At 29.4% G+C, this 27,353-nt stretch overlaps 1 protein-coding gene across 2 annotated transcripts in view; it reads left to right on the top strand.

The window, feature by feature from the left end:
• Positions 1-27,353, top strand: part of LOC119687978 (probable serine/threonine-protein kinase clkA) — a 133,324-nt gene that overhangs the window by 82,724 nt on the left and 23,247 nt on the right. For both annotated transcript variants that reach the window (XM_038102559.1, XM_038102557.1), the window contains 2 exons: positions 9,895-10,001; positions 21,001-21,097. In XM_038102559.1, coding sequence (XP_037958487.1) covers positions 9,895-10,001; positions 21,001-21,097 — 204 coding nt within the window. The remainder of the gene's footprint in view (positions 1-9,894; positions 10,002-21,000; positions 21,098-27,353) is intronic.

Genomic DNA, 27,353 nt, shown 5'->3' with positions numbered 1-27,353 from the left:
ACTACATCCTCAAACACCTTTTTGCTGGAGCATCTTTATGCATTCTCACAACATGACCCAGCCAGCGAAGCCGCTGGATATTAATTCGCTGAATTATATCAATGTCATGATAAAGCTCGTACAGCTCGTCGTCGCCAACTCACAAAGGACCTAAGATCTTACGAAAAACTTTTCTATCAAACACTCCCAGTGCTGCTGAGTTCATATTGAATAAAATAATGTTATAGTTTAATATTATAATTGCATTATTTCTCTTCAAACTTTTTTTTATATAATGTTCGCATCATTGTTAGCATCCATTCTTATAAAGCATGGGTACAATACACTGTTCTGATCTAAAACAGTTTGAAAATAATTATCATTTAACTGAATTCTTTAATAGAAGAGAGTTGGTTTGTTCTTATCATACAGGACCAATAAATTCAGTTAGGACTTGTTGCACCAAAACACCGAAGAATTGTGTGAATCTATTTTATATTGCGAGTTGACTCGATATACTATAGTTGTGAATTGATTTTGGATCGGTTGAAAAGTTTCCGATAAAGTTTTTTTTAATATTCTTTATTTGGTAATGTTGACGCATTTCATGTAAATACTATGTAAAATCTTAAAGAAAAAGTTTTTCATATACGTCATGAACCATCTAATAAATAAATCCGAAATTTCAATTGCGAGAATGTTTTCCTGTTTTCCTAGCAACAGATCTCCACCTGCCGCTGGCAACTTTAGTGAAGAAAGAACACTTCTGTTAGTCTATAAACATTTATCAATCGTATAATTCTATTCTTTCCACTTTAAATTGGAATATCTTTTTTTTGTTATGGTGCCGAGCTCGCTCAACGATTTAACGATCCGCGTTTATTTCATCTATAGTTGAATATTGTTGTACTTTGAATGTTTTCAAGTTTGTGTAATAAAGAGGACATTTCCATTCATAAATGCAAATGTTGCTTCCCATAACATTTTAAACGCTTTGCAGTACTTAATTTTATTTTTAATATAAAATTTCACTTAAACTCTCCGATCTGACATATTTCCACATAAGAAATTGCCAAACACACTTTGCAATCTATAACCAGTGCAACCAATATATAAAGAAGACTTGAATCGATAAACGAGATATAACGCATAGAATTTAAATTTTTTCTTCACTTTTGAATTACATTATATATATGTAACTATATGTATTCTTATATATATATAAGAATAGATTCGAATATCGAAATTTTAAATTAAAAATGTTAAAGATAAAAATATATTTAAATCTTTATTGAATAAAACAAAAATTGAAAAGTTAATTAATATTCTTCAACTCAATCGAAATAGTATATTTAATATAAAACTCAATCTCATCAAATCTCATAACTCTCTGTACTGTGGAATATGGAATATATTATATATATATAGCATTTTGTCAGAAAAAAAATCTAACCCCTGTAGCACACTAATATACTATATGTGATGTTCATTCCTTTGGTAAATTGGTCAATACAAAGTAAGCATCACTGTCACCTTATGGTTTTAGCATTCATGTTATGAGTAATGCAACCAATACACAAAAAAAGACTCAGTTTTATAAACAGCAAGCGATTTAAAAATTTTTATTATTTTTTTTTTATAATTCTGGAAGTTACAAAGACCTCAGAATAATCCAGTATCGCAAGATGTCCAGTATCGCAAGACATTTGTATGATGTTGTGTAGTTTACCTAATGGCAAAGTCTAAACAATATACTAAAATCAAAGTTTGATCGCAATCTTAACCACAAGTGTGTTGTATTTATGTTTGCGTTTTTAGAATCACAAAATGAATAACCCTGTATATATAGTACAACTACACCATATGTATATATATAGTTAATGTTTTCATGTTTTTAAAGTTTTTACATTTTAATCTGCAGTGCAATCATGTAACCCAAGAACGATTCAACGTACTTGACGAACCCAAAAAAACTGCTAAAAATCTTAGAAAAAATAAATGTTAAAAAATCTTGTTTACAAATTTCTGACTTTTATGGCTTAAAAAGGTTGTGCAAACAGAGATTACACAATCCGAGCCCACTTCTGTAGGTCTAAAGCGGAGCTCGTTTGGCTGAAATCATGTACACAAAGTGCAAATAGTTTAGGCGCTTGTGAGCAAACAAACCAAATTATGAGAAACCAGGCAAATTTTTGTTTTCGAAGCAATAAAGCGAAAGATAAAAGTATTTGCTTCATACGTTAGAAATATTTCTGCAAAAATGTGAAACAATTTTAAAAAGTATATTTTATGTGAATTAATTTTTTTTAAATTAACGTTTACCTGTAAATTTTGTAATATATTTGCAAATATTTTTCACTTTGTGTGGCTGCAATCCGCAACTTCGCTATTGCTCAAAATGAAGTTTATTTTTCACAGTTAAAGTCAATATTTTTTTTACTCATTTGAAAAATTTGAAACCGCACAAATTGGCGAAACTTAATATAAAAAACTCTGTTGAAAGTTTGAAAAACTAACTTAGCTGGCGCATGTAGATGGATAAATTATGGACTGTGTAGTCCCATGAAGCAGTCACAGACACACCAACATGGAAAGCAAAAGCACATTTATTAAGCCATAAAACCATAAATCAATCAAACAATTCATTCGAGTGTGTGACGTGAATGAATCGAATACAAGGGGCTAGAGGCTGTTGTCTGGATGTTGAATTGCTATTGCAACTGTCTCATTACTAACTACAACTACAATGTCCTAAACATCATCTCTGTCACATTAGTAGCAGTAAAGTCAGTTTCAATCATCAGACAATACGCGTATTTTCGGATCACGCATGAGTTCTAACAAATTATTGCTAATACTATGTGGTATATGCTAGCTTTCCCAGATAAAATAAGTCTACAATTGCAAATTTATTGGCCGTAGAAGAAACTTTTATTTCTTTTGACTGATTTTCACGATTATGTAAAGATAAAATTGACTATACACTGTCATACTTAATTATTCTAAAATGTCGAGGAGTGACATCTATTCATCAATAGTAGAACTAATAGTTCGACACCATTTTGATATTCTAACTTTAATGTGAAAGACCATTTTATTTGGAACAGCCATGTGCACAGCTTAGAGGGAATATGGTGTCTATTAGTTGCGAAGTAGTATTTCATACTAAAAAGAGAGTCCATGATGGGGTACATAGATAGCGAAGGTATTATGATATATATGTGCAAGCGCTGTTGTACGGCATTTCTAAACAGATTCGCGACTGTGCTATAGTTAGGATTATTTTATTTTCAGAGTATATTATTTTCTAATACACAAGCATTATTAATATTGGTTTTCAAATAAATTGTAAATAATCGTACGATTGCAAAAGTTTATCACTGCTCTACTTTCTTGTTATTAAGTTAACGTTAAAGTTGAAGTTGAGGTGTTAGTGTATTTTCTAAACTTTTTGACAAAAAAAAGATTTCCAAGCAATCAAAACTCCAATTGAGATGATGTACGTGTTAGGTGGATCTACTCCTTTAAAAACAGTGGTTCGTAAGTAGACAGATGAAAGCGATTTAAGTAAGTGACGTCCAAAAAATCCATCAACACCAATAATTGTTGTCATAATGTAGGATATAATTTTAGAGGTTCGTGGATTCAACAAGAAAGATTTAATAAAAACTCAAGAATTTTTCTTAGAAACAGTAAGCAGTATTCTTGGATTCCAAAAAAACCACTTCATGCATATGGGTGTCGTGTTTTTAATAAGAGAATAGTGATAAGAGAATAGTATTGGGTATGTATGTGCGATTTACAAAAATGTTATACACAGAAATCCGAAAATGAAATCGCATAAAACATAGAGCTTAAGAAGTAAAAATGTCATAAGAAAAGAGATAGAGAATTCTTCTATGTAAAATACTATTTATAATTAATTTGACTCAGATAAATAATTAAAAATAAAATAAAAAGTATGAAAGAAGTAAGCGCAAGTAATTAAAACAGTATTTGAAGCGTTTATATGTCATAAAAAGATTTTGTGGGCCGTTTTATTATCATCTTAGTTAAGACCCTGATCTAAATCATCCTGATTCAAAACAATAAAGTTGGAAATGTTATGGAACCTGCTCTTGGACTCCGAAACGGTAAAATGGTATTTGAATACCTTTATTTAAAAAGGATTTTTCACCGTGTGAAGAGGCAAAAGCTGCGGTGGAAGAGTATTATATGGAAGACGAATTAGCTGGTTTGACGAATATCACTACATGGATAGGATCAGTGAATTAAAGAATTTTAAGAATCAATATAGTGAAAATGATGGCAATTATCAAAAATAAAGTTATTTTTTAAACTAATAATTTGTCTCCAAATCCAATTTGAAAAAAAATTGGTGTCCAAAATTCAAGTAAATGTTAACATCTCCATCTCTGCAACAATGTTGAAGCTTCAGAATAACTAAAACCTTTTTTTTCTGTTTTATATACAAAATATAAGGAAAATAATTCTTTCCAAAAAATTCAAGAAGGTACTGCATAAAATATGAAATAAAATTATATCAAATTATAAATTCTGCTGTCATTTTTTAAAAAAATTGTGAAACTGCGAAACCTATAATTTTGTGCAATGTCAATGCTGTAAAAGGGGAAGGGCCAGAGTACAGTATTTGTAGTTTAATTTAAAATTTATATCCTGTGTTGGGCTTTCAATTAAAAATCAATTTATTATTATATATTTATGATATTAATTTGAGAGTGTCTACACTTTAAATTAAAAATAAAAATTTTATAATATTCATTTGATTATAATTTTTTTGTTGGTATTTGCGAATGTCTGTAAACGCAAAAAACACTGCAGTTGTAGTGACATCTGGATCTCATATTGACCAACATTAAATATAATTTATTCATATTATTAAATATTATATTTATTTAGTACAATTTAGAGAATCATATACATTTTCGTAATTTAAGGAAATGAAGTTTAATATAAAATTTAATTTAATTCACGTGATTCATCTGTCATCAATTCAATGCGGTTTAACGGAACTTTTCCGACGATTATGAACGTTTTAATTTATTTAAATTGATGTGTAAATGTGTATGGCTTCGAAAGTTGCTAGTCCTTTATTAGTATTGGGAAAAAAATATTTATAAACAAAGAGCAAGACTATGGTTTAATAATATATTGGTAATGTATTTAGTAAACTGAATGTATATACATAAGCTTCCGCAGATCGAATCATCTGGTTCGTTAACATTTCTTAAAACAGCAAAATCTATGAATAAATAAAAGGAAAAAAGAGAACAATATACATTTTATCTCTATTTCTTTATGATTCCAGTTTAACAGTTTCGATTTAAACCTGATTTCATAGGATTACAAAGTAAGCAAAGTAAATGTGTTTCATTACACATTGCTCCATATCTTATTACATATAGTAATAGCATAGGTTAGGTTAGATTATACCGGCGATCCCTAGTGAATCCACTTAGGTCTATAGCCCCATTGTGTTACCGTATATGTAGAAAAAACTCAGGGTTTAAAGCCACCTATGAACTTTAGCGAAACATTAAATGCTATTTAGTGTCAGGTGCTGTAACTGGTCCGGATCCTCAAGAAAGGGGGTTCCTAAAGTATTAAATTGCCACCGTGCATGAGCTGGGCAAAAACATATTAGATCAGTAATAGCATAACGAGATGAAAATCTACTCGACTGTATTGACAAGGAATTATCTCATTTTAATAGGTAGGTAAAGTTGGAGATAGAGACAACAGTAGTTTTAGCATTTGTAATAAAACAATGTCTTCATTTCATACATTTCTCGGTATTGGACCAACATATTAAACTATAGCTTAAAACACTTTGACTCTTTATATTACCTTTGTATTGTTGAGCCATGTTTATGTAGCCTTGTGAAATGCTTTCGATATTCCATGAACAAGCTTCTCATAAAAATCACATAAATCAGTTTACGAGTAATATAACGCAGTGTACGGCTCTTTCTTGGTGCCCCTGCCAACATCCCTACGAAATCGCTTATTTTTCGGCTTGAGTAACTGCCAAATAAATATAAAATTTTTAAAGCAATGGAATAACATGCTTATTAATTTATATAGACATACAAAAATAAGTATATGTATGTATATATATGTATATTCGTTATGCACAGCCTTTTGTTCGGTCAAACAAAATTCATATTCGTTTTGTTTGATTGCATTTCATTTGTGCTCCTTTGAAAGTTTTGGTAAATATTTTACAGTTTTATGGTTCGCTGGTTCAACAATTTCATCATCAATTTCTCGAAACATGAAAAGCCCATAACATGACCAGATTACAGCTTCAAATCGTAAAAGCAAACAAGCAGCAAAGCAACAAAGCAGCAGTAGTGATAGCGCTGCCAACAACATCAGCCACAGTGAATTTGTTGCTGACGTTGGTGTTGGCCACTCAAGCCAGCAACACAAATCTCAACATGAAAGCAAGTGCGAATGCAGGCATGCTCTGCTGCTCCGCGCCTCAGCGCCCCAGCGCCCCACAGCCGTCAAATTTTGTTACTCATACGCAATGTGTGATTGACTGCACAATAATTGTTCGGTTTAAGTAGCCAATTTCACGCGCCCTGATATTTGTTTGATTTTCTTATGGCCAAGTTAATGCGCTAACAATTTATGTTTATGTTGCTGCTGTCAGTGTTGGTGATTTTATTGCACATTTTCGAAATGCACTCAAGTGTAAAACATAAAAAATCATAAGGAAATACTCGTATATTTTTAAGATTTCTTCCAACTTTCATTGATTTTATGGCCCTTTCGGTAGTGAGGAGAGATTTTGACTTTTATTGTTTATTTTTAAATAATTTGAAGTCTCCCATATTAAAATGAAAATCTAGTGCTATAGATGTTTAATTGGGAGAAAAAATTAATAGTACTACGCAAATGATGAAATGATGAAAACAATAAATTTAATTTAAATAATTTTATTTGCTAAATATGGTAAATTTATTTTTAATTAAATTTAAACGTTGCCCTACTTTTTCTTTGTTACTATTATACAGCTTAAATATAAGCGCTATCCGTAATGCACATATCTACTAATATCTACTAAAACTCTTCGGAATGATAGAAGTTTTTCATGAATGGTAAATGGTGTATTTGATATAAAATCATTACATCAATTAATCGGTAAAATAGGTATCATTAAAGACATCAAAACCTTTCAATTTATAGGGTCAGAACATATACTTGGTACAGATGTGAAAGCATACATTTAACACAAACACACATATACTGAAAGTGCAATCAGAAGAAGCAAGAAGCCGAGAAGGACCAATTAAAACATCACGTTTTAAATGGGCAGAGTTCATACACTCAGTGGCGATAACGACAAACCACCAAAAAGAATACTGAAAACGCAACCTTCGTAAACAAGAAATTGAAGAAGATTTCGAGTAAAATGTTCGACTACAATAAAATTCATCAGCTACACGTCGAAATATATATTCCAATAGATATTGAAGCATATCAATTTCAATGGGCAGAACTTTTACTCAGTGTCGAGTGAACATTACGCATAAGAAAATACTAAAAGCGCAATCCTGAGAATCAAGAAGCCGAGAATGCAACATTTGATGGAATAAAAATAGTCTTAAACTTATGGGCAGCAACGGGAGACAAAAAAAATTAGAAAAGACATTTTATGACAAATAATAATTGATTCTATTTCATTTCTTCGTTATCTTACATATTTCCGGTATTGTTTAAAAAATCGTTTGCTTTCAAGTGAATTTTTGTTCATTGTTAATAAATGTGGCACCGATGGTGACACTGTGGCTAAATATATTTCGCTTCATCAACGTTCTTCTAACTTCTATAATATGATTTTTTAACTACGAGTTCGGGAGTTATTAAAGCTTTTGGAAGTAGATTCACCTCACACATTTGCCATTTCGGCATAAGTATCTAATATGTGGAAACCATATTTAAAAAAAAAATTTATGTACTTCATAATGTTTTGTTCCATTCTAAAAAAATGCACGGACTTATCAACTTCAAATAGTAAACAAAGTAGATATTTTATAAACGTACTTGGCATTTCGAATTTATCCTTCTTAAATATAAGAATGGCTTAAAAATCTTAGTTCTTATATTGAGAAATAGATGAAGCTTCGCGATCGGTGTCGATGGTATGAAATCATCTTTTACCTAAGCATCTGTAGGTTAAATATTTTTATATCAAAACATTAACCTTAATGAGCTTATGCCACACCAACAACATCAAAACTGTTTCCGTACAAATAAATAATTTATGTTTAAATTTTAAGTAAGAGAATCAAACTTTTACTTAGTTTTTATTAAATTTAAAGTTTTTCACTCAATCCTATAATAAATTTTATGCTAATCTCAGTGTCAAAATTGACAAATTTCATAACTTTCAAAAATTTATTTAAAAGGAATAAAAGAAGAAATAAAAGGAATAAGTTAGTTTAAAATTTAATATTCTAGTGCTGCACACACATATTAAGTAAAAATTAAAAGATAATTATTATATTTGTAATAGCTGTTAGAAAATCACTATAAAAAATATTGATAAAATATATGTAAATCCTTTCTCATAGTCATAGATTCACTTAGATTCACTTTTTCTAATGGTGTCCAAATTTTTTCTTAATAGCTTTATTGTGACTTCAGTCATGGATCAAATTTTACAATATCTTTTACACTATCTCCATAAATCTTAAATGTTTCTTTAAGAGATGCAATTCACCATTTCATTTTTTGTTCTTTCAAATTGTTTTGGAACGATAAATCGTATAATTTAAGTATTCTAGAGTATTTAATCTCTTCATTTACATGCATCAAGAGATAAGTGCTCAGATCAAGAGATCTGTTATTAGATCAGATTTAGATTAATTGAATGTCATCTAATTTTTGCTAACATTTATTTTTTATTTCGTTCCTTTTTTTTCAATCGTTTTCAAAATTAGTAGACAATTTTTTGTAAGACTTTATTGTTTATTGGGCAACGTACTAATCGCTAGAGTCATTTGAAAAAAGAAAGATGCACTCTTTTTTTTTAACAATTTTAACTTAGTTTTTTTTGTAAATTCAATCAAAATTTATTGTGTCTGCTTTAAAATAATTTCAAAAATATTTTTCTATTTGTGAATAAATTATTTTATCATAAATTCGGGCCTCATGTGCGGCTTTTAAGTCTAAAATTTCCTCCTTAATGCGCTGTCATTTTTCACTTTTCCATATTTATTGCCCACTTTTTTGTTTATGAAATGTCTCGAATGCTTTGGAGTGAAACCAATAACAAAATGTGTAACAATCATTAGGATTTCACTTCTTATAAATACCCTTTAGCAGACAGTAAACAAGGAATGATAACTCATCCTTGGTAGTCTACATTTTTGGTTCTGGCAAGCTTTCGGTAATGATGAATGGTGGCACAGCTTTTGTGGAAAGTAGCACAGCGTCCTCTTCTGGAGATTGAGAATTATTGTTTTTAATTATTTTTTAAGTTGTCAAGACAAATTGAATTCCAGTGCAATTCACTTTTAAAATTGATTTTCTAACCATTTTCGATTTAATGACACCCTCTTTAAATTATTCGAAAATATATTTTTACTGACATTATCTAAATATTTTCCATCTCTCTTACCAGTTCAGTTTTTTTAATATATTATATATAAATTTAATATTATATTACGATTAATTCTTTGAAATCGCGCTTAAAAAATTCAAAATGAAAGTTTTATATCTTAAAATAGTTTTTGTTTTGAAAGTCTTTTAGTTTTTAGTAAAAACTAATTTTCTCGTGATGTGTATTGTAAAAATTTTAAAATTTTCCTTTCACAACCCTTCAGATATTTTATGTATTCTCTGATTTAGATTTTCTGATTACATTTTTCTTTTTAATTACAGCAATCACTGTTAGCTGGACGCATTCCGGTTGCCTCAATGACTGGTCCAATTAAACGCGGCCTTCTATGGCAACAACGAGACCGTCTGTTTTCACGTTGGAAAGAAAGGTGAGTATTCCTCATGAAAAGTAAAAATAGTCTCAAATAATTTCAATTAAAATGCGCCGAGAACAAAACTTCCATTCATACTCGTAAAACAAAATGAATTTCAGAAATATTTTTCATCCATTTGCAACACTTGTAGGCGAACTTAACCCGCCTCTTGTTGGGTCAAGTGTGCAATGCTACCAGTAAGGACATTACCGACATTTGAAATACAGCACGGACCACGTTGAAAATTCCTGTTAATTGACGGTGCTGATCATTTCGTTTCCATTTCCATTTTTAATGATTTAATGAGTTTTTAACAGAATTGCAAAAAAATAAAATACATAAACCGAACTGAAATATAAATGAAAATACTACATTAGCCATTTGCTTGTCAACAAGAGTAATAATTATAAATTTGAGTTTGAGTACCGCGAAAACTGATATCATTAAATAAAGAGCAATAATCAAAGGATTAACTTAAAATGCGTAATGTTTATTCTGGGGCTTTGATACACAGGCAATTAACTGCAGTGCGGAAAAAATCATAAATATTGGATTAAGCAATTGATTTAAGGTATTGTCAGCCTTAATATGGCATAAACTATTCCATGTAAACATTAGGATGGTAGTTATTTATGAATACTATGTTCTGTTTTTCGTTCTGTGAAATGATTCGAGTAATGAAAAAAATAACTAAATATGAAGTTTTAAGTTTAAATCCGCTATGCTTGGATTAGAGGTCCGCTTTAACCTCTGTTGGATTAAAGTCTGTAAAGATGGTTGCATCAATCTGCTGCAATTAGACGTTTGAAGCGTATCTAATTCTGATTATGATTCTAGTATTGTGTTTAGATTATTAGTACATACATGAGGACTGATCTGATAGGAATTCGTATTTTTATTTAATGTATGTAGAGTCCATGGGCGATTATTCAACATCAGATTGGTGTAAATTTCGTATTTAGTAGTTGTTTAAATAATTTCAGGGGGGTGTGAAGCAAAATCCGAACATATTGTAATGGCCCATTTTTGGTATTAAATAATTACTTAATTGTGGAATGTTAATCTTCATATCGAAAAGTTAATTGCTTTAAAAATGAATCGATTTTATTATTCGACTTCAATTTAACTTAATCAATATTAGTATTTCAAAATGAAATCATTTATGTAAATACATATAATAATATGGATCTAGTCAAATCTGAGTTGGAAGTATAACAAAAAAATTTATTGACTAGAAAAAGTGGCGAATTATATAAGTTTTGGAATAATTGAAGAGAAATAAAGGTTCATGCAGTAACTAAAGTAAAACCCACTTGGAGCAACACTACACAGAAATTTAAAATAGAATGGATTTTATGTATCTGGAATCAGGTATATAATGCAAACGAGGAAATAGTTCAAAATCTAGTTCTTGCAAACGAACGAAATATCTGATGATATATCCAAGGTGCCAGAATCTAGACAAACAGAGGTTTATTTATATTAAATACAAATTACTCTAGTCTTCACGTATGTACATTTTATATAACGTGGAGTCTGAGAAAAATAGAAAGAAAATTAATAAGAATAATGTTGGTTCAAGGAAAGAAGAAAGGGTGTTAGGGCTGTGGCGATACAGTTATGATTTGAAAAACTTGAATTAAAAAGCAAATATTGTACCAAGAATATAAAACGAAAAACTTAGACTCCCTGAGCACATAATAAGAGCAAGTAATGACCTTCCATCCTAAAGTACATTACTTACAACTAGCTATTAGTTGGTTTGTGTCGAAAATGTTGATGATGCAGTGGACATATGTTAACTGTAAATAAGGATACGTGTAGGTATATTCTGATACAGGCGAATACACATGAAGATTGTATAATCAAATGATAATGCATGCTAATACAAACTGATACTATTCGCCTACTAAGGTGTTTTGTTTCAAAATTTTGATACCAGCTATATTTTGATATAACTGGTATTAACTTTTGTGTATGCGAATCACATATAAGATATTACTGCTTATATTTACTTAAGTTGGAAGTAATTATAGATAACCTTACATATAAAGCAACTATCTATACAAGAATATCTTCGAATTTTTTATTGAAGGTGAACAGTATTTGGATTTTAATGAAAACGTCTCTAAATATATTTCATTAAATATGAAATGAATTTCAATAAATAATCAAACGATTTAATAAAATTTTAAATATTTTTTCTTATGTGCATTAAATATTGCTGATTATGTGTGAAGGGTATGTAAATGGAGGCAAAGTTGTAACCAATTCTCTTCTCCTCCTCAGCAACATCAAACATTTAAAATCCTTTGATTTACTTTACCCTGTTCCATATTTTTCAAAATTTTTTATTTTTTGTGAATTCCAACATCAAAAGTAAAAATTATGCAAAATTTTATTCTGGAATATATTTTCATGTTTTCAACAGGAATAATAATATTATTTTCATTGTGCATATAATGAAGCGATGGATTTAATGACGCTGAATGTGCAATTATATTTTAACAGACGAAACGCAATGAAATATCCAAACTGCTGAGTAGTGAAGTAGACTTTATTTATTTATCATACTTTGTACTTAAATATTGAGCACTTAGTACTTAATATATAACACTTTATTGTAAAAAAATAATATCAAATCTCAAAATGGTTACAGGCTCCTCGGGGAGGTATGTTGATCTGAGGTCAATTATTTCTTAGTCCGATGAAGTGATAAACAATAATCTAGTCAAGGTGTAGAGACGGGTTTTGAAGAAACCTCGAGTTAGAAAAGAGTATAAGTGCTTAAGTGCACTAGCTTAAAACAACTTCAACATAATAATATAATTGAAATGATATCAAATCGAAACTAAAAGTAGACATTTGTTGAGAATTCATATAGACTTCATATAGATTTAAAGTTACTTCTATTGCAAATAATGACTTCAGCTATTTGGCTGTGAAATCTATTCTTTCTGATATACAAATTTTTGCTGGCTGGAAGAAGTTGTTTAAAAATTAGTTTAAATATTATTCTTGTAAAATAATATTTAAAATAATTATCCTATACACACAAACATACAATAATCTACAATGACGTATAAAGTGCTGCAATCGTTTAGATTTGTTGCTTTTATCTTAAGTCGAATGGTAGTGTTTATTTATTAAGGAAATTAAGTGGTTTCTTGCTAAAGTGATTTATTTTTAAAGTATAAAAAAAACTTTGCAATTTTGAGTGCACCGCCAAATCGAAAATAATCTGTTTTAAAATTAAACAAACAAACAATCTTCACAATGGACGTCAGCAGACTTCAAAACCAATAAGCGAATTAACTTTAAGCAAAGAAAACAAATAAAACGGTAGACGGTGGGATAAAACCTTGGCTATTTGAGATACTTACAATTAAAAAAACGCAAGTTAACATCTAGAAAGAGACATATTTTTTATTTTATGAATGAGAATAAATTGAACTTCTTGTTAATTTAATTTGAAAACAAAAATCGAATCATAAATTAGATTTAAATTAGTAAAAAAAACAAGCAATTGTTAATAAAGAAAATAAAATGCCGATATATTTAAACATTTTTAGCACTATCCTAGATCATTTATAGAAATCCTTTGGAACATTATTTCTTTATATAGTGTGTACTGGTATGATAGTATAGCGATGGCATGTACGTTCAAATAAGTGTTAATGGTGGCAAGATTTCAATTTGGGAAACTTTCGTTTTTAGTACTTATAAAGAGGTTTACCATCGCTGATCTCGGAGATCACAGTGAACAGACAAACATAGTTTAGTTGATCCAATTTCATATTCGAATATATTTGTTGTTTTCAAAGAGAAATTATTAATTCATAACTAATATGTTATACATTCATAACTAATGAATAAAAAATTGATTTAAAAGTGGTTTTTCTTCAAGTACAAATAAAAGCAAATACGTTTGCGCTAAGATAATAAATTAAAAAGAATATACTTTAGTTGTTTACTGTAAAGGTTGTTTCTCCCATGATCCAGATTTGGAAGCATTGTTTTAATGATATCGAAGAGAACTGTGAACCAAAGCATATCATATATTTAGTTTCAGATTTGCAATATAACAATACAGCTATAGAGTGCATAGAGTATACGATGATTAGATGCTCAAGCCAACGTCTGTAGAATAATTTTTTGTATCAAACTTTCTTCAACGATGAGTCCCATAGCTTGATGGATATTTTTGGCTTGAAATAGATAAAAGAATTAGTGGTTTCAACAATAGATACCGTATCACATGTCTTATTAAACAATCTGTGTTAGATGTTTTGAATTTATAGTGTGGTAAGTTGGCCCCCAAAGAATCTTATTTATTATATTTATACTGAAATATTTGAAAACTTTGATTGAAATCTAAATCGCAAAACCGCTTTATTCACCTTTACGTTTTTGGAGTCATAAAATAAAGAACTCTGTAAATATTTCATATCGCGAGTATGAAACAACTTTTATGCAAAAAAAAAAATAAAAGGTGTTACTTTTATTTAATATTACTTTTAAATTTAACAGACATCAATCTCAGCAGTTGGTACTTGTAGTCCAAAAAAATAAGTACGGACTATTAAGACATATTAGTGAGTATTAACAATATGTTAGTCATATGTTTAATCAAAAAAATAGACTTTATTTAAATTAATTCAGTACAACAATAATTCCTGATGAAGCGAACGTCAAATTTTCTAACAAAAAAATAAAAGTAATTTTATAATAAACTATTTTAATTAATAATATTTGTTTAACAATACAATGTTTATACAAATAAACTAGTTTTTATGAAAAAATATATCTGTAAAATTTATTAAATATTGGTAGTTATAGTTTTCACAACATCACTTGCTTTCTATTTCTATATTACTTAATATTTTAAAAGATTTATTTTTAATATAATATAATAATATTATATTATATTAATTATTATAATATAGCGTTAAATATATCGGCATCACGTTGGACAAACGATTCACATGGCTTAAACATGTTCAACTGAAAAGAATTAGCTGCGCCAAAATTCTTCATTACCTCCAACCGCTATTTAGAAATAAGAACCTCAATGCTAAGAACAGGAAACTGATATATAACCAAATAATTTGTCCGTCACTTCTATATGGTTGTGTAGCGTTTAGCAAAGCTTCAAACACTACCATTCACCAGCTAGAAATTGCACAAAGCCAGGCTCTGAGAAGACTTTTCAAAGTTCCATGGTACATTAGGACGAATGACATCCTCAGGAACCTCAAGATGGATCCCATCAAAAAATACATGAAGGATAAAGCCCTGAAATTATTGGCGAAATCTGATAGACTTACAAACACCGCGTTTTCAAATCTCAATATGGTTACAGGCTCCTCGGGGAGATATGCAGATCTGAGGTCAATTATTGCTTAGTCTAATGAGGTGATAAACAATAATCCAGTCAAGGCGCAAAGAGGGGTTTTGTAGAAACCTTGCAGTTAATAGAGAGTAAAAATGCGTAGATGCACTGACTCAACTCAACTAGCCTCAACATATATAATAATATATAGTGTTATTATAGTGTATAGCACTTACATAATTTGAAAAAGAGTATAAAGTAATATTATTGTGGCTTTGGGACTTTTGTAAGTTAGTACATTGATCTCAGTATAAAGCTACCGATTGTACATTCTATTTCGACAAATCTTAGCAACTCACTTAATCCAGTTAAATTATTTATAATATGAATTCAACAAATATGCTTCTTCTGAGAAGAACTAAGAAGGTTAAAAATTTTGCCCTACTCTATGCTCTGATCAGCCTCATATTCTGTTTGTGGTGATATCAATAGCAAGAGGTATCCTATTTTACATATAACAATATGCTTTGATCATATATATATTTTAATCACTCCTCTATATGTTAGGTTCAGTTATATTTGAAAGTATATATTGGAACCTATTTTTCTACTGTCTTTTATTTAGTATCTAGTTATAGTAACTGATAGACCAATCCATTCGAGCCATATACTTACTTTATCTATTAGAAATTTCTTTTAACGATTTAGCCGCTAATATTTCTCATGAATTTTAATTAATATGAACAAAGAACTAAAGTGTATTAAAAAGTAGTATTCATTGGTATTAAAGTCTTTAAGTATTTAAGCTAAGCATTAAAATGCCATGAAGTTGTTATTAAATGTTTCTCGTTTTAAATTGGACTGAAAAATAGAAACGCTACTGCCGCACATTTCCCATTTCCCATTTTAATGGTTGCCAAACACGATACCAACTCATGCCTTGGAATTCTGCTGTTAAATTTTAATGCCACAAAATGCTTTTTACAAATCATGCCACTTGCAACTTTTTCTACCCTTTCGCAACTTGCGTTGTTGTTAACTTTCTTTAGAGCTGGGAATGCGGGCAAAGGGATATGAAATAGAATGAAATAAAAATAAAAAATTACTATCCATGAAAAAAAATTCCTATAATTTAACATGAACAAAAAAATGTGAAAACTAATCTACAAACCATGCCACACGAGGTGGGACCAGAAGGGAGTAATCACTGACAAAACTAGCACTTTTTACTATAGAATATGTTATATGGTATTCTATCACGTGAACCAACCTCAATAAAACTACAGCAATTTCTTTTGCTTTTCTTTAAATGTGCTATAGATACATATATGTAGGGTGTCAATGGCTGTAGCTTGCTTAACTAAGACATTCAGTAGATTTTTATAAAGTAATAATGTCTAGAGAAAATAATTTCTGAAAATTTATAAATGATGGATAGTTTGTTACGTTATCTTTTATTAATAATGTCTAGAGAAAATAATTTCTAGGAATTTATAAATGGTGGATAGTTTGTTAAATTATCTTTTATTTTTCTTTAAATATACTATACCTACATATATGTAGGGTGTCAATGGCTGTAGCTTGCTTAACTAAGACATTCAGTAGATTTTTATAAAGTAATAATGTCTAGAGAAAATAATTTCTAGGAATTTATAAATGGTGGATAGTTTGTTATGTTATCTTTTACTTCTTTAAATATACTACACGTATATGTAGGGTGTCAATGGCTGTAGCTTGCTGAACTAAGACATTCAGTAGATTTTTATAAAGTAATAATGTCTAGAGAAAATAATTTCTAGGAATTTATGAATGATGGATAGTTTGTTACGTTATCTTTTATTAATAATGTCTAGAGAAAATAATTTCTAGGAATTTATAAATGGTGGATAGTTTGTTATATTATCTTTTATTTTTCTTTAAATAGACTATAAATATATGTATAAATGGTGGATAGGTTATTATGTTAAGATTGACAAAGACTATTCGTTAAGCATCGTTTTGTTGATTAAACTATTTCGATTTCTTCTTAACCATATTCTGCCATTTTTTTGAAATATTGGGAGTTTTAACCAGTATATCTTTGTTTTGAATTTGAAATTGGTATCCTTTAAAAATAAACTTATTTTAAATACAGCTTTTGGTGCCCAAAGAGTACTGCAGTGATCAGAACATTTATTGATCTAGCAGATCAATATCGAAACTATATAGTAAAGAAATTATATAAATTCTTTTTGACTATATATGGTAAATTTCGAATAATAAATATCGTTTTCTTAAGACTGGCTTATTTATATAGCTTGTTTTTATTATCTAAATTTTTATTTATACTTTGGATTCACTTTTAAAAGAGATTTTCATCATTACGTTAGCATATATGATTAAGAAGAAAGAATTGATGACTAGAAAATAATGCAAGTCGTTCAAAAATATTGCCGGTTGTCTTATATAAATAATATACTGCTCTATATAAACGAAAAATTTGGCTTTGGTATATCCATCCTCAATTAATCACACTTTAAAAAAGTTATTCGTAAGAAGGATGATAGCAAAAAAAATTTTGATAGACTTTTACACACACTCTATATATAAATTCCGTTGGGTTAAGTGATCTATCTATCTATTTAAAAAATATACTCTATATCAAAAGTGGAAACTGGAAACTAACAAGTGAAATGATCCATCTGTTGTATAAAACTATGACTGTATGTATATTTAGATATATATAATATCTCCTATATGCTCCACTTAAGAGAGATAGACAATTTAAGCAATCTATTAAATCTATCGTTTTTCCATCAATTTTCACATAGTCGAACCTGCAGACTGTAGCTCACTGTAAAGTAATGAATAGAATAATTCGCATTTCGTAGTTAAATTTGAAGAAGCCAGCATATTTTTGCAACTTATTTTTTGTGGCCAAGTAAATTGGCCAAAACACATTTCATTTAAGTTGAGTAAAAAAAATTGAAGACGAAAAAGTGAATAAATGAAAATTAAATATAAAAGTAAAAAAATGAGACCTCTGAGATAAAAAAATATGTGCACAGAAGAGATAAATGATTGCAACTTAGGATGGAGTTCATGAGTTTTGCTGCGGGCTAGGAAAAAATCTTAAGAGTGATTAGTTGTGGTGTGTTGAGAATTTTTTATCTTCAAAGTTGCTGGTCATTCGTTTGCCTTAAATTTTCTATTGCTGTGTAGTGTATTTTTTGTCAAATTAATTTAATTACTTCGTTCGAAATATACAGCAACGGCGTGAAGAAACTTAACTCTTTACGCTTTTTTCTTAAACTCGAATTTTTTCATCCAAAAAAATTATTTGCAATCATGTAAAGACGTAACCCGAACGTGAGATGCTACCTTATAATAATGAAAAGACAATAACTTCCATATAAAGAGAATTTAAGTTGATTTTGAAGAAAACTAAAGAGGATTGTTTGCATGGAAGCTGTCATATTCAACTTATAATTAAAACTTTGTTGTTTTTCTATAACGAATTTCTCTACGGCAAACTGTGCCACAGAGAACAAAACGCAATCCAGAAAATAACATTAGAAACAAAATTTTATAAATCATTTACTACATCCGGTGGATAAAATCTATTACAATTATGAGAAGAATAAGATCATTTTGTGGTCAACAATTTGCTTAATCAAACATATGTATAAAAAATTGTGTCTATGCATATCGTCTTAACGCATAAATAAGAGCGATGTTTTGTTGTTTCTGCTAAGATCAAATCTTCTAGACATCTGGATCACTGATAATAGATCATGGTTCAAAAATTGGGCTTGTAAAGACAAAGGTACAGCTGAAACAGCTGTACAATCAAAAATTTCATAAAATTAAAATTAATTACTGTTTCAAAAAAAAAAAAAATCAAACAATTTCGTACGTTATATTCTCGTTACTTTTTGACCACAACTCGTGTATATGGGTTTTTATTTGTTATGGTCATGAAAATATAATACGTATTTGACGTGATTAACATGAATTACTTAACTCTGTACTCACCGTTTATAAATGGAAAAATTCACATTAAATAATTCTAAATATATTAATTAAGATTTTTTAGGTTATCAAAAACTATTCCAGAAGTATATTAATCCTACATTTCTTTTTTTATTAAAGTTCTATTTTAAACTCGCGAAACATGTGATTTTATGGCACTTAATGGCAATTTCTTTGCAATATACACAAGGTTGTATATATTTGAACATAAACTATGAATCGTTTAGTGGTCCCACGAAGGGATTTATAAAGCTCCGATCAAAAGAATAATATTAATTGCACTCTAATTCTATGGATGTGTGAAGCATGCCCTTTTCCATTAAGATAGAGATACTAATTAACTTTGAAAGTCCACCAGTACACAAAACTCGAGAGTATCCATAAGGAGGAATGTTAACACCATTTATCGCGAGACGCTATGTGCTCGAAGCTTAGCTTTATTAAAGGGCTAAACATATAAAGATTAAGGATGTAAACATACAATAAACAGGATTAATCATAGCATGTTGGCATAACATATAGACGGCTATCTCACCATAGAGATTTATTCAATGTTTATTCAATGGAGCAGAAGTATTCGAAAGTGCAGGAAATTTACGCGATAGATTAATAATAGGCATAGATCTTTTGGGTTCTTTGTTATAATTTCATGTTACAAACTTGTCGCGAAGAACTCGCTGCTTGTAAAACAAAATATTCTTTAGCTCAAGAAGAGATAATTCTTTCTCACGCAGATGAGATATATAGAGTGCTATATTAGGACAACCTACCAGTGTCATTATAATCAAAATCACTTGTAGGAGCCTTGCACTCTAAATCAATATAAAGATTTTATTCAACTTAATAATGATTACAGAAACTCTGCGTTCTCTAATAGATTGAATTAACATCTTATAAAATTCGAAACTCGTTGCAATATAACTTGTGCGTTTTGCAAGGAAGAAACGAAGACTGCAGAACATGTACTAGTAGCTTGCTCGGCACTGATACGTACTAACAGAAATACCAAGGTGGAGAACTGATGTCAAATGAGGAAATATAACTATGATGATGAATATTACTAAAATGAACGAGAAAATTAAACTCTATGGCGGTGGCAACAATAAATTTTTATATCCCTGTTGAAAAATCTTTTAACCTAATAACACTAATAATAATTTGTCTTACTCACTATACACAATGGAATATCAGAGAAGTTGTTGAGAGGTCTCTTTACTTCTATAGAAGGGATAGTATTATGTTGACTGAAGTAGATGAAAACATTCTAATTTAATAAAGTTATTAAATGCTACTAAATTAAATCTACTTATGAAATTATCAGATTTTTCAAATATGGAAATATGTGTAACTTTTCTTAAATAATAAATTAACTTGTTTTTGCTTGCATAAAACTCTTCTGGTGCTATTAGCTAATACACCCTTGGTTTTTCTATTGTATACCAGCAGGTTAAGCAGATCTCCATTTTAATTATTTCAAGTGGAATTTTCAGTCTTTTATTTAAATTTAATTACTTTCTTATTTCAATTAAAATAAAAATAAAAAAAACCATAAAAATTTCCGCGGAATGCTATAGTATAAAAATTTTCAATGTTAAGACCTTATCCCGCCCAATGTTCATAAGCTTTTTTAGTCATACCATTAACTCATTTTTTTTTATTTTTTTATTTCAGATATTTTGTACTAACACGTGACTATCTGCATTGCTTCAAAAGAGCATCAGGTTCAGCAAATGAACGTGCCTCTGACATGGGACAATTTATATTTAAGGTAAGTTCAAAGGCAATTTGCAGGGAGTTAGGGAGTTACGTTTATTCAAATCCAAGTTAAGTGCCAAAAGTACTGCAGGCTTAAGTCAAAGATATGCAAAAGCCGCCTGGTAAAAAATGACTGTTCATGACTGCGCTGAGTTCAAGTGAAAATATCAATAAAAAGAATTGAACAATATGTTAAAGACATAAAAAAAATATTAGTAACAAAAATAGATATATAATAAAATTTATGACAGTTAAATTTATATATCTGGTAACTTACGTAAATCTGCCAGTAATGACTATGACTTTTAAGAGGCCTCAAACTGCCTTTAGCGATTTGCTTTAACAATTTGATTTATGTGTATTTTATATGCAACTTAACATAAGTTCATCTTTACAAAAAAAATTAAATTTCAAAAGAAAAATAGAAAATATATATTTTTATGTTATATGGCTGTCCGACTTTCGTGGTGTGCATTAGCAACATAAATGTGATTTTCAACAATAGTTGCAGCAACATGCTGCAGTTGCATTGAAGTTGTGTTGCTGACAGGCTACAGTTCAATATGAACATTGACATTAGCCTGCACTTGCGAATTGTATGTTTATTTTTTTGTGCTCTTAAGTTTTATGTTTATTATTTTTTTAATAGAATATTTTATCAACAATTGTATACCATTAAGTTTTATAAGAAAATAGGTGCGCACTTGGAAAGCACACCCATTTTTTTGATTTTCTATTTTACAACTGCGAATTTGCACCCACAGTGAACATCTGTTAGGCAATAAAAATAACCGTTTGAGTCATGTTTTTTATTAAAAGTGCACACTATAAAAGATTAACTTAATGAAAATTAAGTTTTAGAAAATATTTAATAGATAAAATTCTCAAGTCCATTCAGAAATATAAATTAACTAAAATAAATTAATTTCTGAAAATTTTCATCAATATCATCACCATCTTTTTTTAGCAAAATAGGTCGAGGTGTACCAGTGCGCCGTTTACCATATCTCTGCATCCTCCGCCACTCTTCTCGTGTAGTGCATTTCAAGGCGTTCTTACAATCCAATTGTCATATGTGCAAAAATTTGATGGATCGGATAGAATTTCTGGGTCTTTACTATTCTTTCTGGCTTAGGATTATTATGAGCTATTTATATTTTGAGCCTTGGCAACATTGATTATTGTCAGGTGTCATCTGAAGTTTCCACACATACGAAAGTTTGACATTATTTAACATAACCTACCTTAGACTTTTTGTCAAAAGAGCGTGAGCGTTATTTGTGTTATCTACAGTGATTAATTATGATTTATTACGACGTCGACTTTCGACGTGGATTACGAGTATCAAGACAAGAGTGAATCGATTAACTTACTTCCACATTTGGCGATGTGAAGTAAACTCCATACTTTACCACTGTGAAACGCTGGTTGGTACAATGATTTTAATCATGGCCGCAGTTCGTGAAGGTCATTTTTGTGTCAAAATCAGTTGTTGTGCCAGAAAACATTGATGCTGTGCAAAAACTGATACTCGTAATGCAAATCGTGATGCGACATACTGTGAGATGGAGGTTAATGTGGAACCCTGGGCATTACTTCCACGAGCATATATAAAATATTGCACGAACATTTAGTCGTAAGAAAGGTTTGTTCTCGTAGGATCACCCATCATTTGATCACTTCGTTTTCTAATCTACCGCTAATGATAGTCTTTAGTATGTTTCCGAATAGTTGTCGAACAATATATTCATTACTTTTTTTTTTAAAAACGAAATAATTTTTTTAAAGTATAATAAATTTTTTATAACAAGTATAAAATTTTTGTAAATTATTAAAGGGGACAAAATTGTAGTTAAGAATTATTTTTATGGATTATACGCACTTATTTATTATTTTTGTTTAAAGATTTTTAAATTTATTTATTTAACATATTTATGAAACATCTTATAAAATTTTCACAACGGTAACCCCTAATTTACCTAATTTTTATCTAATTCACCCTACTCGAAATTCTGGTAAATACCAACATTCGCTGCCATACCGACATAATTTACTACGAGTATTTCCCTCAATTTACTCGAACTCGCACACGGCCTAACAGTAGAAAAAGAAAATAAAAAAAAATCCGAAAAAGTGCGTGCTATTTTCAAATTAATATTTTATGCACTTTTCACTTTTGGAATTGTTGTGTTTTTATATTATTGTATTTATATTAACAAAAGTTGTTCTTATAAAAATACTTAAAAATAGTTTTAAGACTGTGAACTTTAATTTTCTCGGAGACCAGCTTGAAAACGCGTCCGCTTACTAGAAATGTATGTACCTTCTGCTCAAAAAGTATCCGGATTTTGTTGTTTGTTAACTACTCCTTAAGTAATAGACCTTTTTCAAAATTTTTTTTTCGTTATGTTGGTACACCCTTTCTTGACATATGGTACAAATTTGAGCGCCATCTGTCAATTAGTTTGTTTACAGCAGCTGTTAATGTGAGACTACCTCAATACCTCTAGTGCATTTAGCGATTTTTACTATAGAAAATTGTACGCGATTTTTTACCCAAACACGGCACCACTGTCATCGAACAGGCACCATATTCGCCAGATCTGGATCCGTGCGACTTTTTCCTGTTCCCGAAACTCAAATTGTCCTTTCGTGGTAAGCGTTTTGAGTCGATTGAATCGGTAAAAGATAATTCGCTGAAGGAACTAAAAGCCATACCTGCACGGGCCTACGAAAAGTGTTTGGAAGATTGGGTTAAGCGTTGGCATATGTGTATCGCTTCAGAAGGAGCATATTTTGAAGAAGATAAAAAAAATTTGGAATAAAATTTAAATATGTTTTATTTACAAAATCCGAGTACTTTTTGAGCAGAAGGTATGAACATTTTGAAAATCGGCTTTGAAAATTGTTTCTAGAATTGGTAGAAACGCTAACAGTAGGGTATCGCACCCTGAGGGGGAGTACGGAGTACTTTGAGGGCCTTGAATAGACTTTAAGAAATGAATAAATATCTTAAAATTTATATACATACAATGCTACTTTATTTTTAAATCGTGACGTTATACTGTACTAACGTTTATTTTATATTAGAAAACATTATTACAATATCTCAAATTACTCATGCTATTGTTATGTTTCTCATAAACTTTATGAAGATTGTAACTGACCTTACACAAATTTGTCCACTAAATTGGAAAACTGACCGACTCATGTATCTAAATCTGGCAACCTGTTACAATAAAAGGCATTAAGAAAACACTTAAAATTAAATAAATATTTTTTATTGTTTGTGATATTTAAGTACGTAAATAATAGCAGTTAAGATTTTGAAAATGACTATCAAGGCTTTAAAAAATAATTTTAATTTTAAAAAATAACAATATAAAAAACTCCATTATAATTTTGTTGCTTCTCTTTGTATTATCAGTTTTATTTAATATATTATTTATTTAAACTACAAAAGTGTATATTATATATGACAATTTGTGCTCTATTCAACATTATAGCAATAATCACAAAAAAAATAACTATTTCAAACAAATTGGAAAAAAACAAAAAAAAAATTCATTTATATATGCATATATACATAGCCATAAAATATAAATATTTTTAAATTAAATACTGTTTATACAACACACAATAAAAGATACAAATGTCGGTCCGTCCACACAAAAGTGTTATTAAGATTTGTAATTATGGTTTATCTTTTGAAATAATTTCATTTAATTTTAATTTTTTTTTTCTGCGTACAATGACTTTAGCATGACTAACACAAGTCAGTCTTCAGTATTTAAAATCTAGTGTTTAAAATAAAATAATATAAAGTAAAATTAAAATAACTATAAAGAAATAAATTGTTGTAAAAAATTACAACAATAATGGAGGGGCCAGGCATGTATCCGCTTAAATTATGGATTGCTGAATAGAAATGAATTCAGATTGATTAATTTTTTTTCACCTTTAATGAAACTGTTTTGACGAATCAATTTATTTCAGTCATAACAAATTTTTGATTGATTAGCAGTTTCCCCTTTCCATTTTTTGTTGTTAGAAATCGAAACAATAATAAATTTGTTAGAAAATTTTGTTTATAAACAAAAAATCATTCAAAAGTAACAGCTGCAAAATCATGTTTTCTGTTCCAATTTTTTTTTGTTGTTTATTATTTTAAGAAATCCCTGTACTGCTATATATTTCAACTTAGGACTTTGACATATATCTGCAGATATTAGCTCCAAAATGATCAGTTTCATTAATTTCCATTATTGAGAGATAAACAAAAACCAGTATATAATTTACTACTTATAATACACATATAAGTGTATTCAATATTTATTAAAATTTTATTTATCTATTATCTATTTCATTGTACTGGTTTGATCTGATCAGTAACACGTCCCGCAGAACTGTTGTTCAAAGCATCGCAATGACTAAGTAAGCGTTTGCCATTTTACAATATGGTTCGCCGAACAACCGCTGAATATGTTAAAATTATAAGAAGTTACTCTAAAACTAGTAGACATTTTTACCTATGTTTTCTTTATTGTATAAGTTGTAGTGGTTATGATGTAATGGATTTCAATTAAGACAATGATGCAACTGTAGAATGCTTAACAAAACAGTATCTGGTTATTTATCTGTAAATTATATGCCTTTTTTATGAAATGGACTATACCAAATAAAATTAAATATTGGATGATACAAGACAATACTAATTAATTGTAGAAAGACCATTGAAAACGCAAAAGGTCATTGTATAGTATAGCGTCATTGTACAGTGTACCATTTCATCTGGAGGTATGACAGATCCGTACACTTTTAAAATGATGAAATAATGCCAGAATTCGATCATTTTAATCACTACAACTGCATAATAACAATTTTTTTGCATAAAGTCGACCGATTCAGGTCGCTATGCTTTCGGGTCTTTAAGAGTAATAGACGAAAATGTGTTTTTATTAGTTTTTGTTTATGGGATCACGCAAAGAATTATAATTATGCGAACAATCCCCAAACGAAAATCTGTCTAGTTATGGCTGAGCTGTTGCCAGTCAATCTCCAAGTTATCGAAAAGACAACCCTAAAAGACATTTGATTGCTGTTGTGTATCATACCTAATCGTTAAGTTTAAATAATATATTAATATAAAAATTTTAAGTATGTGTATGAATGTGTATTTCTTTTGAAATCACAAAACATAACCTTTTGTTATATGCAATGCTACGTTGTAGTTCAATATATGATTAGATAATTGTATATGTTTATTTAACACGGGAGAACTCGCATTAAAAGCAACATTAAAGAAAATGTTTTATTAAAAGTTTTATAACTAAACTAGAAATATACTTCCCAAAAGATTTAATTCATTTTCAGATGGCTCCAAATCAGTTAAATGAACTGAATCGGTTTTGATTCCACATCAGATCACCTTATTTATTTTTATCATCTTGCATTTAGGCAACCTTTGTAACTCAGATTGAGGAAATTGACTAAAATAATGGTTAAAACAATAATCGTAATGTTAATTTAGAAAACTAAAACAACATTTCTGAAGAAAGCTGTAAGGAAGCTGTACTGTGATGGTAACTCTACGCTGTTCAATATTTTGCACTTCAAATTTAATAAAGATAGTACCTGTGCCAATTATACAAATTTACACAAAATGTGATTTATTTTACACTTTTTTACTCAATTGTACCAGTAACAATTGTAAATACTCATCATATCAAAACATAAAACTTTACAAACCTTGACCTTCAACCTAATTAAATATTACCAACTGATCTATTTTGAAAGTTATTTCGTCGATGAAACGACGTACCCATTAATGAAAGAGCACGATGGATTTCTTACGAGATCCCCAAGGTTATTAAGGGACTGATTTATAATTTGTTAAAAGAAATCATCATTAAGCTAAGTGCATCTGAGTATCAAATGTTCAGAAGCTAAAAAAAAATAGTATTAAATATCTATTTTGCAACTATAGCAAGTTGAAGAAAAATATAGCGCGAGAGCACTTTTCTATACCATAAATAAAGGAGTTGCTAGACAACTTGTAAGAGGGAAATATTTTAACAACACTTGATTTCCAAAAATAATTTTGTCATGTACTTGTGGACCTTGACTCGAGAATAATTTCATTTGTGGTGGATTTTTAAAAACAAATATTTGATCATACATATATAAACATATCTAAATAGCTAGTATAGCTAGTATTACCTATACGGCAGTTTGATGTTTTCCCTGATTCCAGATTGTTATTGATATTT

The sequence above is a fragment of the Teleopsis dalmanni genome, chromosome X, assembly GCF_002237135.1.
Source record: "Teleopsis dalmanni isolate 2A chromosome X, ASM223713v2, whole genome shotgun sequence".
Classification (NCBI taxonomy): domain Eukaryota; kingdom Metazoa; phylum Arthropoda; class Insecta; order Diptera; family Diopsidae; genus Teleopsis; species Teleopsis dalmanni.
This window is presented reverse-complemented; position numbering and strand designations above follow the sequence as displayed.